This window comes from Ictidomys tridecemlineatus, chromosome 13, assembly GCF_052094955.1.
Source record: "Ictidomys tridecemlineatus isolate mIctTri1 chromosome 13, mIctTri1.hap1, whole genome shotgun sequence".
NCBI classification, from domain to species: domain Eukaryota; kingdom Metazoa; phylum Chordata; class Mammalia; order Rodentia; family Sciuridae; genus Ictidomys; species Ictidomys tridecemlineatus.
The window spans coordinates 842749-862948 of NC_135489.1; the positions used below are offsets into that span (position 1 = coordinate 842749).

The window sequence follows — 20200 nt, forward strand, 5'->3', positions numbered from 1 at the left end:
TGGGAGGACGCCAATGCTGGTCAACACAAAGCTGTTTTCCACTCTGGCCTACATTCTGAGTAATGCAGACAATGCATTTTCCATTCTTATTTAACTTTTTAATTGCAGCAGTGGTGCAATTAAATAATAAGAGGTCTTATTTTTCACTTTTTCTTTTCTCATAGCTTCTATTTTGTTTAAACTGTAAGAAACTCTCAAATTTCTTCAGAGATATTAGACAACTGAAATCACTGTCTTCAGTTCCTGGAGAGGAATCCTCTGGGCTGCTTTCAGTTTGGACTGGTCTTTCCCCTTCCTGTGGATTCTACACATGCATTCCAACTATCTCCGCAGAAGGGGGAGGCAGAAAGGCTGGTGGGCTTCCTCATGCTGCCCACACAGGCACCTTTATGTTGTCTGAAATTTTCATACTGTCTTTCATTTCTAGATGACATATTGACTTCTGCTGTTCATGTTTCATTAACTTCCCACTTTCAGTGAGATGGAACATATAAATTTATGAACTGCTTAAACTTTTACTCAAAGAACAAGAGCATAGTAACTGACACTAATTTTAAAAAAAAGGCTAAAAAGAATATCCTGTTCTCGTGCCAATAAAATCCTCTAAAAGAACTAACTGAACAGTTGTAGGCTACTCAATTCAATAAGCAGCATAAGAAATCAGGGACACTCGGGCTCAGCGGTAGAGCACACACCCAGCATGTGTGAGGCCCTGGGTTTAATCCTCAGCACCACATAAAAATACCTAAATAAAATTAAGATATTAAAAAAAGAAAAGAAAAAAGAAATCAGAGACACTCAACAGAAAGCCAAATTACAAAGTGGAATGGCAGAAGTTATCCTCCATCTTCCATCCTGCTTCTCTTCTCCTTTTAAAACTAACTTCCAAGCCGCAGACAGGTGGCTTCCCAATACATTTCTCAGCATTCTCCACCGCTGGATGTGAAAGTGTGGCTGATTCTTGCCAAGCAGCATGATAAGCAGTAATGCAGTCCATCTACCTTCCTTACCCTCTGTTGCTGGCCACTGTGCAATCAAGAGCTGCTGAGACCTCTCGTGAGAAGTCACCTGACAAAAAAACAAAACTACCCCCAGTAGCCTTGGACTACTATTTTTGGGCCACCAAATGAAGGAAAAAAGGTTCTCTCTAGACTCGGGGTATATCAGTTGAGTTTCATTTTTCAAATCAGAAGTATTTTAAATTTAATAGCAAAAGGGATCTCATACAGAACATGATGCTTCCAATATCAGAGAAAGGGAAGAAATTCATGACTAAACCTCCAAAAATACTCTCAGAATGTTAATGAAAACAACTCTCCAGGGAAATACCACTATATGACCCAATGAAGTTGACCACTGCCCAAATGGTAGAGGAGCAGCAGTAGCTTAGGGCGCGCAAGGGCATCTACCAGCAAACACCACAGGAAGAAGACAGCTCCTCTTCTCCTGCCTTCCAAACTCCTGTGAGCACAGTCAACCATGAAAACTGATTTCCATACCTTCCAGGCCTCCAGGATACAGGAGGCTAGTCCTCAAGTTCCCAGGAAACATAGGCTGGATGGTGAATGGAGTGAAGCAGACTCTATAGCTTGGACGACATGGGAACTGACATAATTTATGCTCAGGTTAATTAAGCCAAGGTGGTTTAATAAAGAAGAAATATATGGTATAATAACTTAAACTTGTGAAAATACTACCAGAATATTTAATAAGAAGCCAGAAGAATGTGGATAAGGTAAGTCTCAGAATCATTCTTCACTTAATATCACAGTGATTTCAAAACATGCAACTTTCATCCCGCACCCTACCTTGTGATACAGGAAAATAAAAAGCATGCCAGCAACCACCCTCATTTCTACATGCAGCGGACACTTACAAGAGCACACTTCATCTGGTATATTAGACATCAAATGACTGAATAATGGCACAATAATGAGAACGTCATTCGAAGCTTTTCACGATAATTTAAAAATCATTCTGAAGTTTTCAATAATGTAGGAAAGCCTCTGCTATTAGGTCAAGGGTAACATTTGTTCGCATTACTTAAAGGTCATTAAAATACATCCTTAATCATAACATGTGGTTCATTACAAATAAAATTGCCTTGCGTTCAATAAAACTAATTAAATGTAAATGGTATTGTTTACTGCTGTATGGATCTCTTGAAATAAATCAGCAAGTCATGATTTATTGAAAATTACTGGGGCCTCATGGTTGTTAATAAATTTGCTTGATCACAAAAGCCAGAAACATATTTTCCAAATGTCTATGGTGCCTGGCAACAAGATCAACAAATGGCATCTGAGCTGCAGGGCCTGCACACAACTTTCACCAGGGCTTCCCGAGGGCTCAGCTCTGGCCTCACCAAGGACACTGGGATGGCAGTGGAACCAAGCAGAGCCCACTATGGGTGGCCTGCCTCTATTCTTAGGAAAAGCTTAATGTGTGCAGGCTTGCTGATTATAGATGCCATGACTGCGTGCTCTGACGTGACACAACTGGCAATGCCAAACAGAATACCCCAATCCATAACAGCAAAGACCTGGGAGTCAAGACAAGCAACAAACCAACTGCCTTGCCAGTGTCCTTATCAACAAGATCAATATTTAAAATACCCAATTTTATGAAGCTACAAATTTCAACTGATTAATGAATTAGAATTCAGTTAAATTTTCTTTCTTTCTTTCTTAGCAAATATTCTTTTTGTTTCATGGTCCTATCAAAATTTGAAATATTTAATAACCACACAGATGTTTCACTCAAAAGCTAAGTCATGCTCCCTACTGAAGTACAACAGCCATAATGTTTTTAAAGTAGCATTATAACAGATGTATAAGCATCTAAATAATCTCAAATATATATTTACATGAGTATGTGTGACACTAATAAAAATAAAAAAGAGTATACTTACCATATTTAATAGGATGTGACATGCCTTTCCATATCAAAGATACTACCCAAAGTATAGATAATGGCACACTTAAGTTTTAAGTACTTCATTAGTGTATAATTTAAGTACAATATACTACACACAAAGTATAAAATTGTGTGCTTTGATGTATGCCTAAACATTTCCATCAGCCCACAAACTATTTTCGTCCACCTTTTAGCACTATCATCTACTATTCTTCTAGAATTTTCTATGAATACAATTACATTCTTGTTTGTTGGTCAATATTTGGCTTTTCTTTCAGGCACATTCAGATTTTAATTCTGTACTCTTAGCAAAATTAAATCTATTACAAAAATTATCAAGTAGAGTGGCCATTCCCAAGCACCCACCACCAGTGAACCCCAAGATTCTTGCAAGGAGTTTTAGGGGAACACACAGAGGATAGGGCTATCACCCAAGACTGACAGCAAATAAAATCTTCTTTGGTCTTCTAAACATTCCTGTTTCCCTTTCTCTTTTAACCTGGGAAAGACTGTCTGGGGATATTCACCAGAAAAATAAACAAAGGATACAAGGACCAACTATGTAGGCAGGGAACAGTAACACTAACCCAGAAAATAGCTCAAATAACATCACAATGTCAACAAGCTGTAAGATGCCCAATAAATTAATTAATTTTAACAAATATTGAGAGAATAACCAACCAGATATCTTAAGACTAAGATAGTGGTGCAGCTTTATTTTGCCACATTAAAAAAATGAAAAGCAAATGGAAGCTACTGGGAAGCAGGATACTGGTGAGCAAAAGCCAGGATGGGAGCCATGGGCAAAGGAAACTCTGGTGGAGAAAGGCATGACTGCAGAGGGGAAAGTGGACTGACCGTAAGGAAGGCTTACACTGGCCAGAGTGCTCACTGGGCAGCACAAACTGAGTGGCACAATGCAATTTCCTTCTCAGGGGTGCCTGCACACCCTGTAGAACTGCAGGGAGCACTTCAGAAACTGTGTTACTATGAAAGCTAATGACCAGCCTCTCACTTTTAGCCTTTACCTATGGAGAGATGTACAAGGCAGTTAAGATGACAAATGGGTACTGGTAGCCTTCTGGGCACAACACCAAACCTGAAAACATAGAGGAAAACATACCAACATTGTCCCAACTAAAAACAACACTTTTATAGGCAAAAGCTAATATAAGCTAGCAGTTAAGAAGCAGATGGGGATGCTCCACCTGTAGCATGTACTAGGGCCACGGTATGTAGAAAGCACAGGCACGTTCAAACTTGATGATTACAGTCAAACACTGCAGAACCATCTGAGAGCAATGGTAAATTGATGGGAAAAAACAACAGTTGTTCAATGAATACTACTATTGCAGCCGACTGAGGGGGTTTCTGTTTTCTTAAAAAAGTATGAATTCTCACTTATATCTGGTCCCAAAATAAATGTCTGTTGGATTAGAAATTCTGTATGAAAAATAGAAATCACTTAAAAAGTAATCATTTGAAATACAACAATGAGTGGAAATAGTCTAAGCATAAAATCAAAGGCAATAACCATTTTAAAATACTGGCAGGTTATATTATATAAACATGCTGAACTTTTATACGGTTTAAATAAAATCTTGTAAAACATATAAAACCTTACATGAAAGAGACTTGAAAACACCCTACCTACAAACAGCAGCTGGGGCACAGGTGTGTAGCTGTGTGGTGAGGAGGGAGCATCCTTCCAGGAAGAATGTGTGCAAAGGGCAACCGATGCTACAGGCAAATGCTGAGGGCTTCTTCCATTTTATGACTAATGCATTATTTTTAATGCACATTTTACTATTAGAGTCAGTAAAAATAAATAAACTTCTATTCTTTTTTGAAGGAATGCATCCTAAGGACTGAGGAGCTTCTGAGGTAAACAGAGGGTACATACCAAGTCCTCTCCCAGAGACAGGCTACCTGGTCGGCATGTTTAGTCCTCCAGGCAGATGTATCCCTACTGACAAGCCAATCCTCAAGAAACCAATACCTATTTGCTTTAAATTTAGTTAACAGAAATGCCATGTAGCTTGTATAGTCCACAGGCACTTAGTTCTCATTAAAAAATAATCAAGGACTTCTTCTATAAGCAATATTGAATTAACTGGTGTGAGACTTGCCTTCCCACTGAAAACAACTAGAACAGTCACTTTCAGACACTGGACACAATGACCTCAAGAAACAAACACAGCCATGCATCCCACAGCAGCCCATTCCTATACTGGGGTGATTACACCCCTCAGGGTGAGAGTAACAGCTAGGCAGGGGAGACAGGCACCTTGAGCTCTGGAGACCAGACCTACGTAAACTGTGCTGGCATTTGCAGGTACTGGGAAGAAGCCAAGCAAACAAAGTTGCAGAAACCTGCTACCAATTGTCAACATGAACACACACAGGGTGGGATTACATCTGGCCTCACCAAGCATTAACAGAGAACTCCAAACTGCATCATCCCAGGGCAACAGAGCTGGGGAGAGACTGAGAGTCAAGAGGGGCTTGCAATTCAGTAGGTCCTAGGAGGATCCCAGAAGGACTGCACCTTGGGAGCAGGATAAAAAATCCAGTATCTACTCATGGTAAACCTCTCAGCAAATGAAACATCACAGTAAAGGGACTCTGGTCCATCCTAAAGAAGTTTAAGAACAAGACTTGAAAAGAGAAAGCCCATCTACAAGTTGCTAAAGTAAAAAAAAAAAAAGATTATAAATTAAGATCTCTGAAGGAGGAAAAAAATCCCTAAAAATTTTATAATATCCAGCACCCAATTAAAATTTATCAGACATGCAAAAAAAACGCAGAAAAGTGTGACCTATTCCAAGAAGAAAGTTTTAAAAACAGAAACAAAACCAGAAACGACAGAGAAATTGACAATACACAAAGAAATTAAGTATTATAAGCTGCTGAAAAATCTGATTAGTTCCAAATCCATAAACAAAATTCACTTCATAATTAAAGAGTTTCCCAAAATGTAAACTCTTGGATCAAATGGTTTCAAAGGTGAATTTGTTCAACATATAAAAAAAGAAATAACACCAATCTTACATCAACCACTTGAAACATACGAGACGCAAAATGACTCTCTAAATTGTTTTATGAAGCCAGCATACTCCTAGATATCAAACTAAAGACATTAAACAAAAACAATCCTGAGCAATATCATTCCTGAACATAGACATAAAAAATCCTTAACAAAATGTCAAATGCTGCAATATGTATAAAGGACTCTCAGCAAGACAAAACAGTATTCGTCCCATTCTGCTGGTAGTGTAACAAGCGTAAAAACTGGTCCACAAAATTATTATTAATAATGGTGAAAAACCACATGCTCACCTCAATAGATACAGAAAAGCCTTTGAAAAATCCCGTACCTACTCATGGAAAACCTCTCAGCAAATGAGACTAGGAAGAACTTCCTCAACCTGATCAAGGTATCTATGAACCAGGACAATTATCTCTACACACAAGGGCTGAATATGTCCCCCAAGATGAGATGGAACACAATAAATGGTCTCTGCACTTTTCTCCAACACTGACTCAGGTCAAATGTGATACTGCAAGTGAAGAAACAGATGGCTGCTATATAGACTGGAACGCCAAAGTTAAAGATCTCCATTGCACAACCACCTAGACAATACTTTCTAAGTGGGCAGACACTACACCAAAGAGGATACACAGATACCAAACAGCATGTGAGGCAAAGCTCACAAAACAAGTCATGAGGGAAATGGGACTAAAATGGCAGAGACCTCACCACACAAAGTCATGAATAATAAGATCAAAATGGTGACAATACTGATGTTGCTGAAGACAGATGCTGGACCACTCTTCCACTCCTAATGGAGACAGTGAATGGTACTGCCATCATGAAAAACAGCTGGGCAATTACTCTGAAATGCAGAAGCTGCTTGTGTACCTTCCCCCAAAACCCTTTGGGTGGGAAAGTGCCTCAATGCTATACTTGTGACTTCAAGGCATGGGAGCTGTCCTACTGTCCCCGACCACTGGGAAGATACGAGAGTCAACCGGTTGATGGGGGCAATGATAGCAAATCTGACTCCTATAATCTCTTCATCCACTGGTCTAGGAGAATCTTCCTTCTGTCATCATCAATCATAGAAAAGAAGAGCTGTGACAACTCAGAACACAGAGATTAATACCTGATATATCCTACAGAATGTAAAGAAGCCATCACAGAGCACTGAGAATTAACAGACTACAACAAATCATCTAGCTGGTATGCTATTGGCTTTAATGGAGAAATCCTGATCCAGAGCAGAAATTCAGGCAGTTTTCAAAATAAACTTCCAAACTGGGGAATGAGTGGGACTACAAGATATACAGAGACAAAATAAGAGACATATTTCTATATGTTTAAAATTGGGAAAATTAAAGGGAGGACACACACTTCCATATATCTGGTTTTACTGATTTGGAGGATTACAATATACATGAACGTACATGTACATTGCATGTTGGCAAGCACCAACATGAAATGGCAAAGGTAAGGGACAAATAACCAAATGAGAAATACAGGAAGGATGTGATGGAAAATTCCAGTCTATTAGACTTCCAAGAAGTATAGATTTAAACAATGAGCTGGTCAACGTTCTGTCAAAATGAAATTTTTTTCTTTTATGCTTATGTTAAATATTTTAAAAGATAATGTCTGGTAATCCATCTGTCACTAGTTACTGAGTGTTTTGGTACAACTCTTCTCCAACAGTTTAGAAAAACCAGAAGCCTGAAATTGTGGAACATTTTATCCCATAATTCTTGCTATCTGACCAGCTATTTGGATGCTCTCCACATAAGATTTGCTACTTGGATGCCCTCTTTTAGTGTCAATATATTTTAAAATAAATAAAGTAGAAGTTGCTTCCCTGGCTCCATGGAAGGGTGCTAGAGGAGGCTGGTCAGCTAAAAACCTCAGGGTGAGAAAATTACAATCTGTGTTCCAAATCTAGCCTGGATTCACTCTGTATGGCAGTAGAGGCAAGCATATGTGGTATTTTTAAGTTGTCAAAAGAGAAAGAAAGAGGAGATGGTGATGGTGACTCTGGACAACACATTCTCATGTGATGAAGAATACACAAAGGAATAAGAAGCTTGTTGGGGCCCACTGGTTCTGAAAAAGCCAGAGAACACAGAGAAATTACTTCTAATGTAGGGACTACCTGAAATAAACACTGTAGATGGAAGAAGCATGGCATCCCAGCCCCACATGTGCCACTTTCTAGTTTCCAGAAAGTGCAGCAGAGAGAGATTCAGTGGCTCCTGCTGTCCACAGCAGCTGCAAACCATTTGCAGCATAAGCAGTAGGTACTCCCATCCTGATGCAACTAAACAAAGGGCAGTGACGGAATCAGCAGTACCTAACCTTCTTTCCACAGCTGAAACAACTGTGTGGTCAAAGGTCACCCTAGACAATCTCAATCTGCTTTACTCTCCATGGAATCATCGAATCACGTAAGACAAAGCTACTCTCACTCAGATCAATACTAGATACAAGCTAAAAGAAAACAAACATCAAATGACCACAACTAGGGTTTTTTCAAGAATGGAGGAAAAAAACAATATATGTATGCCAGTATAGAAGATTCTTTTTTTTTCTTTTTTTTTTTTTTTTAAATATGGGACACTTCACGAATTTGCGTATCATCCTGTGCAGGAGCCATGCTAATCTTCTCTGTATCGTTCCAATTTTAGTATATGTGCTGCCGAAGCACCCACAGTTTAGAAGATTCTTGACATTTGTAAGAGCTGTTTTAGAGATCACTGGAAATAAACACCATCCATGACCTTGCTCTCTGACCCAACCTCTACCTTCTAAAGTGACATACAAACACTTGGTGGACTCAAGCTGGAGCCTTTCTCCTTTCCCTGGCTCAAGAGACACTGCAAAACTCACTTCCTTCTATCAGAGAGGTTCTCCATGCTTCATTAGAAAGACAGACTGGGCTCAAATGCTGATTAAACCAGGGTTGAGTCCCAGTCTCTCAAAGTAGTACCTTGAGTAGCTATTAGGGAGTAAGCTAGTTAGCAACAATGGACCTTCTATGTCCCACCAAAGTCTTCAACTTTGAGATTATTTAATGAGAATGTAAAAAAGTAGAAAAAGAAAAATAAAAGTCTAAAGTGTGAAGCCAAAAAAAAAAAAAATACCCAACAATATAAAACAGGTTATATGCTTATAAACCTCAGGAAATATTTTGGTTAGGAATAAGAAAACAACAAAACAAGTTCTCAATGTATTTTCATAGTGTATATAACTTATATGGCATGAACAGAAAGGTCCTTACTCCCTAGACATTCCCACTGAAGACAAAACTGTACATGTATCCCTTTATTTGCACACATCTTGATGGTTCTCACCCCCAAGGCCGGCAGCCTTTGAGTGCAGCTCACAGCCACCTTCAGCTTCCAGTCTGTCTCGCCATCCAGCTGGTCCGTTCGAATGAAACATGAACCTTGGAAGTAGAGAAGAAAAGTCACAACTCTCAAAATGTAGTACAGAAGGTTATTCCTGAGGTAAAGTGCACAGATCCAGGCAGAAGAGATACATCCTGAGAACAAAAAACTTCAAAGGCCTTCATTTTGACATGATGTGACTGACAGATCAAGTCTCTGAAAAGATACAGCCATTCAATGTTGTTGGTTTTTTGGGGGTTTTTTTGTGTGTGTTATTTTAATATTTTATTTAGAGACAGGGAATCACTGGGTTACTTAGGCCTCACTAAGTTGCTGAGGCTGCCTTTGAACTCACAATCCTCCCATCTCAGCATCCCAAGCTTCTGAGATTATAATCGTGTACCACCATGCCAAGCTCATTCAATGTTTTTGATCACCTGATTTCTATTTGGCGTTTCTGCCTTTTAAGGTTTAACATTAACTACTATAGAGACTACAGGGGTCAGTTCTACCTTTAATGTCTTTTGAGAGTGACAAAAAAATGAGACACACAAAAATTTCCAAGAGTGCATGATATTACCTTGCTAAAAAAATGTTACATTTACCACCACAGAACATATATTCAATAATAACAGCACAGCTAATGTGCTACTGGACACTCATAAACATATCTGATTTTTTAATATATTCTTTTAGCTGTCAATGGACTATTATTATTATTATTATTATTATTATTATTATTTTACTTATTTATATGTGGTGCTGAGGATTGAACTCTCTCAAGCATGTGAGGAAATGCTGTGCCACTGAGCTACTGCCCCAGCACTGCTATTTGATTTTTAATACAGAAAAATATCAAGTTACAAAATTCCACTGACCCTCCAAGACTGCGTTATATCATCCCATTTCTCAGAATGTACCCTGAAGAGAGAACATGAAAAGCACAAAATGACAAACTCTCAGAACTATTCACTGCAATACTGTTTACAAAAACAAAAGGTTGGGGGCAAAAAGAGAACTAGCTGAATAAAGGAGAGCACAAGGGAAAAGAAAGGAAAAGAAAGAAAGACCCCTACATACTGTTATCAAATGACTTCTAGGACACATGCTGACATGAAGGAAGTAAGAGAACATTATGTACAGAACACTAACTCACAGTAAGAGAAAGGAAGGAGAAAGGAGAATAAATGTATGTATAAGTGTGTGAATATCTGTGTTTGAGCTTTAAGTGTGTGCATCCATGTACATTTGTACTGTGTATTTGTATCCGTGCATGTGTCTGAGTGTACATGTATCCCTTCATTTGAACACATCTGTGTGTAACTGTCTAGATGCATGTGTATCTGTGTATGTCTGTGCTTTGTTTGTGTAGGTACACAGCTGTGGGTATGCACAAGTGCATTATACCTGTATGGAAAAGAATGGACAGGAAGAGAAGCCAGACCCGACTACATCTTTCTTGATACTGTTCACTTGGAAAGGATACATGCTTTACATAATTGAAAAATCAAATTACAACAAGCATTACATGCCCCATGCCTATCTCTGTCCTTCCCTCCTTCTGGAAGATGCCAGGGGCACCTGCTGCTGCTGGCTGCACTGAAGAGTCCACCACCTACTTGCACGGGCTTGCCATTCTGGTATGTCACCAAATTCTCTCTTCACCTGCAGATCTCCTTCCCTGTTATTTCCTCTGCTGAAGGTCTAGGTCTGCACTGCACTGAATGCACATCCACGGTCCCACACCAGAGGTGCAAGGGGCAGTGTCCACTCTACAATGGTCCTACAGCCACTCATGCTCGATGCACAGACCCACTGTTATACTATAGGGTGCAGGGCAAGACAGCCTTTTCATGTCTAGGTGGAGTGAAACTCAAGCAGAGAAGCTTCTACCCAGTGTATTAGGTTGGTCACCTAATAGAACAGCTTCTTAAGTAAGGACTGGCTCATGGTTCTTCACCCTCGACATTCTAAGACAAGGAGTTGGTACTCTGCCACCCTCAGCTAGTGTTCCATGGGGGAAGCACATGGATGAGCTACAGTACTGATGTTTCAATACAATGTGCTCATTATTATCATTACAGAATCTCAAATTGCCCCACATTGTCCATTGGGTACCTCTTTAGGTTCTTGCCTTAGTCCTGATGATATCAATCTATTAGATTTTGACAGTCTCCTTCACAGTCTGGTACTGCAGAATACTACTAGGTTGAACATCATTTCTAGGTCTTTTCAGTGAACAAAAGCAAGAGAGAAAAGTGTGTGTGTGTGTGTGTGTGTGTGTGTATTTGTGTGTTGCACAAAGTACATCCTGCGTTCACACTGATCTCGCCAATCCAAAGTCAATGCTGTGGGGTTTCTCATGACCCCTTATCGCTTCCAGCTGCATCTCCCTTCTTCTGCATCAAGCACCCCGATTCTCAAGGACATAGAATGCAGAATGAGAATCCTACCAGGCCCCGTGGCTGCAGGTGGTCTATTCTTTGGGCTCTTACAGGGATAACTGGTAGCTCATTCTGTGTTAAATGCTGTGTGTAGACTACTGGTTTTATCTGGCAGTCTGATTTCTCTTTTGTATATGTATGAACGACCTTTGTCATAAATAAACAAACAGTATTATGGAAGTCTACTGCTACACAATGATCCTCATGTTTAAATCTGTTAACATGTGACATAGAGCTACACATCACTGAACAACAGGAGTACCTTCTGAGAAATGCACCACTGGGCAATGTTGCTGGGTATACCAATGCAAACCCAGATGGCACAGGTTACTTGATATGGCCTCTTGATGCAAACAAAGGATGTGGTGAGCACAAATCCGTATGAGCTTGCTGCTAGAGTAACACCACATACTCGTTTACAATAAATACTCTCTCTCTCTCTCTCTCTCTCTCTCTCTCTCTTTTCAACAAGTAGGAATACACTCTCAAGTAACAACAAAAAATACAGTACAGGAATATCTCAATGATTAACACAGTCATGCATTATCATTACCAAGCACTAAGCATGTTCATAACTGACATGCCCTTCCAGAAGACTGGCAGCACAGGTTTGTTCATACCAGCATCACTTCACTCACACACATGTACACTGCACTGCTTACAGAATTAAGACCCCCAAGAAACACCACTGGGCAATGAGAACATTTCAGCTGCACTAAAATTTCATGGGGTCACCCTCATAAACATGGCCTGTGGTTGGTTGAGAAGTCCCACTTGGTGCATGACTGCATGTTCATGTTTCTGAAACCATAATCAGCACCACAACGTACCCATGACAGACAAAGAGTCCAGGTTTCCTCTGTGTTAACTCCTCCTCTCACCCCTCCTCTACCAGCTACAGGAATCCAGCAATGACCCATGTGGTATTACAGCTCTGCCCCATTACAGGCAGGGTTTGAGAAGACACAAAGACTAAGCTGCAATAACCATCACCCAGGATCTCAGAACCTCATATAACAACTTGCAGTAATGGGACTGCACCCACTAGTGAGTGGTATGTATCCTAAGGAAAAACTGCAGATACACTGTAATAGCTTTCAGTTGCCATTCCAGGAGTGCAATGTTGCACTACAACTTGGAGACTATCATGTTCAAACCTCTGAACAGTACGCAGGCAGACTATATCCACTTGGTGCAGTTACCATGGGGCCATAAAGATAACTGTCCAGGCTAGATCCATGCCATGTGATCTTATTCAGCAACTGTCCCATGACTGCTGAAAACCTGTCAGGACACCAAAACTCTCCTCCTGCCAGTTATAAATGTATGGGAAAATGAAAGAAATAAAACTGGCATTTACTGAGTAGATGGGAACTTAAATAACAAGAATGCCGGGAATGAGAGTCTTGACTCTGCTCTTAAGTTCTGTGGAAGCTCCCTGGGTACTTCTTGCCTCCTTCCACTTGCCACAAAGCAAGAGCGCCCTTCTGGGCTTTGGCCCAGTCCTACTCTTGGCTGAGGTGGGACTGGCCTAGAATGCTCATCCTGGAGCAAGAGTTCCATCCTGGTGAGACTACAGTGGGTATGTCTTACCTCAAGATATCTTCATCCTATTCGTTACCATGATTTCCCTAATTTATATCAAGAGGTTTATAATAATAAATTCCTGGGGCTGCAAACCATCAATCTGTCAGAAAGGCAGCAATGTGAATTTTCTTATGGCCACCTTCTTTTTCTATCACTTTACACACTCTCAAGTGGCTTCCTTCAGAGTTCTGGAATGGCAGGACTTCCTGCAATTGTGCACACCAAGACTCACTGTCACTTTCTACCACTTTTCTAGAATGTTTTCCCCTGTGTGTTTCCTGATAGACTTTTAAAAACTCAACTGAAGAAATTGCAAGACACCCAGTTACAGTGACAATAACAGGAACAAAAGGCCATATTACATAACAGGCTTTAAAAGTTGAAACAATGCCTCAATACACTGGCTGGAGTAATGAAGTTGTGCTTGATGGTAAAAGGCAAAATCACTTTGAGAAGGCGGCAACGCAACTACATACTTTGCTGTCAATATGTGAGTTGCATAAAAGCGTGCAGAGACCAGTCACCAACAGACTCAACAAAGTGAAGGAGTAAAGGGGTGATCACCAGTTAGTCACATGGTACCCAGGCTGTCTACAAAGTGATCTGTGGACGGAAGAGTCAAATATAAAATTTAAACTTCACCTAATTATTCAATTATTATATGTCACAGTAATGAAAACTTGGTATATATCATCAGGGAACTGGTGTTATTTGTCTTAACTTTCATAATGAGATTTGTAGACAAGGAAAATGTACAAAGCAAAACTTTCTACACAAAAAATACAATCTGAAGATGTAAAAACTTTGTGATCCTGAATCTGAACTGGAAATCATCAGTGCACCCTTGACAAATTATTCTTTCCAAAAAGAGAAATCAACCAGTTGCAGTGGCACAGACCCACAATCCCAGAAGCCTAAAAGGCTGGACACAGGAGGTTCACAAATTCAAGGGCAACCTGGGAAACCTAGCAAGATGCTGTCTCAAAATTAAAAACAAAACAAAAAGGCTGGGGATGTGGCTCATTGGTAAAGTACCTCTAAGTCAATCACAAGTACCAAAAAGAGAAAGAAGAAAGAAATAGAAATCAAGCTCCTTCCAAAGAAAATACTCAGGAGGAATCAGAGCTGCTTGAGACCTGTGGTGGGGCAGGAGTGAGGAAGAAAGAGGCTGAGACAGTACCCTTCCATGCAGGAAGGCCTGTGGGCAGGCACCACTGTCAAGAGACCACGGAGGCCCTCCACATAGAAGAAAAGGGCAATCTGACTGTGAGAAGCCGTCACAAGCTGTGCAGCATCAACATGTTCAAGTGCATGGGACATAAATCTACTAAAAAGTCTTTGCCTGCCTGTGTTAAGAACCCACCATGTTCTTTTGTTGTTGTTGTAAACTGATGAATCATAATTGTATATATTACAGGGAATAAAATGTTGTTATATGATTCAAGAATACAATGTGAAATAGATAAAGCTATTCAACATATCTATTACCTCAAATACTTGTCATTTTCTATAGTAAGACCATTTGAAATTTACTCTTAGTTATTCTGAACTGTACAGCATACTATGACCAGCTAAAACAGATGTAAAAATAAGTAAATAAATAAATGAAAATCAAAAAGGCCTTATTCCTGTAGCATTGAGCCATTGCCACCGCAGCCTTTGGTGGCCACAATTGTCTCTGTGTCTGTGAGGTGGATGGACTGTTCCAGATTCCATGCGGAACTGAAAACACGCAGCCTATGTCTTTCTGTGGCTGGTTTATTTGCCTCAGCAGAACATCCTCTAAGTTCGTCAGGTTGCACAAGTGATAGGATGTGCCTCTTTCTCAAGGCTAGGCAGTGCACCACTGTGCACACATGCCAAGTCACCCACAGCACATCCTCTCCAACCACTTGATGCCTATGGACACTGGCCAATGGCCTTATACCTGGCTACTGTGAGTAGCCAGGATCACGGGTTTCCAGACATCCTTGCAACATAATGCCTTCAGCTTTCTTAGGTAAAAATCCATAACTGGGATTGCTGCAGTAAATGGAAATTCTATTTTTAGTTTTTCCAGCGTATTGTTCTTCAAATAAGTAAATAAGGGGAGTATCAAAGATTTGTTTTGCCTTTTCTGAAATTTCAGAGTAATCAAAACAGTTGATAGGAACAAATTCTAAGAGAATGTCAATTTCAAAGAGAAAGGAAAGGAGTTAACACTTGTCAACAAGGAAGGAACCAGTGGGTCTGGACAGAGCTCCCTGTGGCTGCTACCCCAGGAAAAACAAGGTGGGCCAGAGCACACCTATCTACTCATCACCTCACTCCAAGAGGGCCATCTGAACATCATGCAGCTGGCATCACACCAGGACACACAGAGTAGCAGTGACACAGCATCCATCAACAAAAAGAGAAGCAAGCAGCAGAAAGAAATCTGAAAACAATCATAATGAAGTCTTTAGACTTTGCTACTAGTTAACAGGAAACAAAGGCAGAGCTTAACTAACACCACAGTTGTGCAATCAGGCAAATCTAAAATACGGGAAATTCTTTAGGTCAAATTACTCTGTTTCTTCAATAAGTAAAAAAGAAAGAAGAAAGAAAAGGAATTATACAGGTGAAAACAGACTTAAGAGACATACTCACCAAATGCAATGTGTCAGACCATAGGTCCTGATTTGAATAGATAAAAAGAAATAAGAAATCAGAGAATCAGAAAGTTGGAAAGTAACTGCATATAAGATGATGGAGAATTTTATGGGATGACAATGGGACTGTGGCTCTGGTTGTAAAATGCCGAGGAACTTACTGACACAATCACACAGTATTGGGATTCCTTTGCCACTGGAGGAGAAGATGAGACTGATTTAAGGGACTGTCACTTCAAGAAAGAGAATAGTTGACTGTTTCCTCTAAACACAGTAAGCACCACCAAACATTACTCATAAAAACATCAGAAGGTTCTGGACTGGCCAACAAGAATTCTGCCCACTGAACAAAGCCTTCAGGATGAAGAGAAAGCATCAAAAGGCACTGCATGTCGGGAGGCAACAATAAACTGCACATATAATTGTTATGTGTGAACACCTAGAGTGAGAAGCACCACAGCTCACTCAGTAAGCACTTCTAAAAAATGTTCAAAGTCCACAAAAAGTCTGGGACAACACTGACTGACCTTCACATACTCTCTTGTTTTGTAGTGGTGGGACCAAACCCAGGGCCCCACAGGTGGCAGGCAAGCTCCCTATCACTGCCCCCACCCCCCGCAAACTCTTCTTCGAGTGTTAAACCATCTCTGCTCTTGTAGCCATGCAGTACCACCTTTTTTACTCTTTTAAATCCCCATCACTTTGAAACCTCTGTGGCTAACATCAACAAGGTTGGCTGCCAAACCCAACAGACCCTTCACATCACTCTCCAATGGCCTCAGAGCAGCACTGGGCAACAACCTGTTCCTTCATGCAAGCGCTCTCCTCTGGCCTTACCGATTCCATGTGCTGCTGGATCCTCCCCTAGCTGTCTGCCTGCACCTAGGTCTGCAGTGGTATCCCCATATGTGTTCTGAAGACACTTCTCCTTTCTCTACAAAAACCTCCTTTGATGACAGGGGTAAGTAGCAAGAAGGGACTAAGTACATCACAATTCCAGGAAGCACAGCTCAGTTAGAAGCCACCTCCCAAAGACTATGGGGTGAGAAACCAACATAACACCAAATTAAGTAAGAGTCTACTGATTAAAAACTGCCCTGCAGCAAATCCCTCAAAAAAATGTACAAAATACATGTGCATAGTAGAATGTCTCTTCCTCTTCCTCAAAAATGGGAAAGTCACTAACACCTGCTGAGCAGCTGCTTACTGAGAACCAGTCAGAGTTCCCCCAGTATACCTGAGGTATGCTGCCATCCTCTGAAAAAACCTATTCCAGCCTTTCAGACAGACAAGCCTTAAATCTCAAGAGAAAGTATACAGTCCAAAAACCTCGATCAGGTGCACTGCACCCCAAATCCAAGCCTTACAGCATCACACACCTTAGTCCCCCTGCTGCAGCACCTAGCCTCACAGCTGAAGCACTGAACAATTTGAACTGTGATAAACAAACATCTACTTTTGGAGTGACCTAGCTGAACTACTTCTGCAAAACCCACTCCCTGCAGGAGTAACCTCAGCAACCCTGCTCATGGTCTGCTGAGCCCTGGCTCCACACACACCACCTACTGGTCAAGGGTGGTGCTGCAACTTGTTTGAGGAGTCAGGTTCTGCAGTGCTAAGGGCTGATCAGGGAAGGCAGGGTCCTGCTCTAGTTCACTCAGGAAGCGGCTTTATAGGCACTGTCCCTGCTCTCCTGAGACCAGGGAGAACATACCCTAGACACTAACAGATACTTGTGATCTCATGCTTAAGCTGAGCTATGTAGGACTTGTTGCTGGGTCAGAGGAGCATGAGTGATTTAGCCCCAGTGCCAGTGAGGCTGTGGCACTGCTAAATTGTCTCTGGGGAAATCCTTCTGAGTTTATCCCAGTCCCCCTGTGATAGCTCTTAGAGCCTAGCACAGGCACACAGCTTCCCTGTCGAGGATCCTGGGACTCTCCAAGGAGGTTCCTGCTGTGTTGCTATCTCCTACCTTGAACTGTTGACTACCAAGTTCTCCCAAATTGTTTAATGATACCCTGGAATAAACTGTGCCAGGCTCTGTTCCAAAGTCTACTGCCTGCAGAAATCTGTTAGAACATGTGAGCCACTGCACTGGAGCTAGGGCAAGACATGTGCTTTTCAAGTGCCCTTGGGGTAGGCTTGTGGTAGCAGTCCCTCCACGAGTGTCCACTGGCTGACCCACTAGCTAGAGCTAGGAATCACTGGGGTGGGGCACCTATAAGGCTGGAGCAAAGCTCTTGCCTATGAATAGGAACTAGAAGCAGAAGGGCCACCACAATATCCTGACACAAGTTTGCTGAGCAGGGCTTCTGCATCACGGTCTGAGAAAAATCAGAGAGGGGCCAGCTCTGCCTGGGATGATGCCTTCGCCTCCACCAACATGAAGCAGAGAAACAAAGCCCTTGGTCTAGAATAGAGCTTCCTTCTCATGGAGCTGAGGCAAGGAAGAAGAAAGGTAATTTACCTTCCACATATACTACCTATTGGTGAAGGGCGGTGCTTAAACTTGCTTGGCTAGTGAGGTTTCCACCCTGTGCTACTGGCTATGTGTGGCTTGGAGACAAGTCAGTCTCAATTCCCATAGATTCAATCTGTTCTTAGTGGAAATAACGGTCTCTGAAAAATATGGAAACAATTACTCTCAAAAGACACATCACCAAGCATTTAAGATTATTCATTTTAGAGACTCTCCAATGAAAATAAAAAAACTACTTGGCAACTTTTGGAGACACTACTGATTTTCACAACAAGGAGAGAGGCCAGGGAATGCCACCTTCATCAAGTGTGAGGTGAAGACACCCAATAGTGCATTAATACAGATCCCACAGCAAAGAAAATACAGAGCCCTACGTATGACATGACAAAGGTAAGGACCTCTGCACCAGAGGTTTGTGACTAAAACCTGGCAAGACACAAGGAACAGCCAGATGGTTCAAGGCTGAACAGTTCACTAATTGACACTCCTTGTCAAGTTACTTTATCTTATTAGGACTCACTGTTTTTTCTTCTCTACAATGGGGAAGGAAGGTATCACATGGAGTGGTGTTATAAAAATCTACTACACTCAGCCATGAGGGCATGCACTAGGAAGTCACTGACTGGCAGCAAATTATTTCTCAAAAATAGAGAAACACTTGTGCTTACTGCTGGACATTCTTTCAATCTCACTCTTCATAACCATCAAATGCTTTTCTCTTCCAAATGATGCACTGTCAACTAATCACAGTGCCACCAATGTAGTGCCTCAGATGTGTCCTAATCATTTAGTCACTTTAATTCTAACCCTTTTAGCTATCCTCAATATGGGCATTTGAATGTGAAGCTGCTTCTCTCAGGCACAGTAAGATCAGAGCTATAACAAGATTTTCCAACCATTTGCTTTATCAATTAATGATATATTCAAGAGTTTTTCTCTAATTACCTACACTTTAAATTATGATGTATGATATATTCAAGAGTTTTTCTCTGATTACATACACTTTAAATTATGATGTCTTTTTCCTAAAGACTATATGAAAAGAACAACACTCTCTACAGCTGACGAATTTCAACCAGGAACCAATATAAGAAAATTTGTACTTCATGTTATTTTAAAGTTCAATGTTTTTTCAAGATTTTTTTCTCTTAAACATGTGAATATATTTATTTTGATTAAAAAAATAAATAAAAGTAACTTCAACGGAACAGATTCTCATTTCTCTCCAGTCTGCTCCAAATCTACTTTCTAAAATTTAAATAAGAACAGGTGAGACTCTCTGGAAGGTCTTAAATTTCAGACATACAGGGTATCTAAAAGTTAAAACAATTATCTGGATCTCTGCAGAAATATTAAACACTGAAAACAGTGCAGTTGTCTTTCTTTAAAAAAAAGACACATATCATGTTAAATAATTATATGCTATTTTTAAAAGTTAGGAGGTAAAATGACATACTATTTTTCCCCCAAGCACAGTTAAACTTACTAACCACACAGCAATTGCTACAATAGGGGCAGGAGGGGTACTGCAGTAAAATCTGAAGCATATCAACCTGGCTTATCTTGAGAGTGCCAGATCTAGTAATTTTTAACAGAAGCACGAGCTACAACGAATGCCAGTTATAGATCAGTAAAAATGAATTATTAAATTGGTCTGCTTATATCCTATTACAGACTTCTTATGAATACTTGATTTTATTTTGAATAATTGACAAGAGTTGACAGGA

General features: G+C 40.6%; 1 protein-coding gene and 1 non-coding gene across 3 annotated transcripts in view; both read right to left on the reverse strand.

The window, feature by feature from the left end:
• The window catches only part of Atp9b (ATPase phospholipid transporting 9B), a 254916-nt gene that overhangs the window by 146596 nt on the left and 88120 nt on the right, over positions 1-20200 (reverse strand). For both annotated transcript variants that reach the window (XM_078029853.1, XM_078029852.1), the window contains exon 8: positions 9298-9392. In XM_078029853.1, the coding sequence (XP_077885979.1) occupies positions 9298-9392 (95 nt within the window). The remainder of the gene's footprint in view (positions 1-9297; positions 9393-20200) is intronic.
• LOC120886738 (U6 spliceosomal RNA) lies at positions 8550-8651 on the reverse strand. The gene has a single exon (XR_005729835.2). It is a non-coding gene; the product is annotated as a U6 spliceosomal RNA (small nuclear RNA).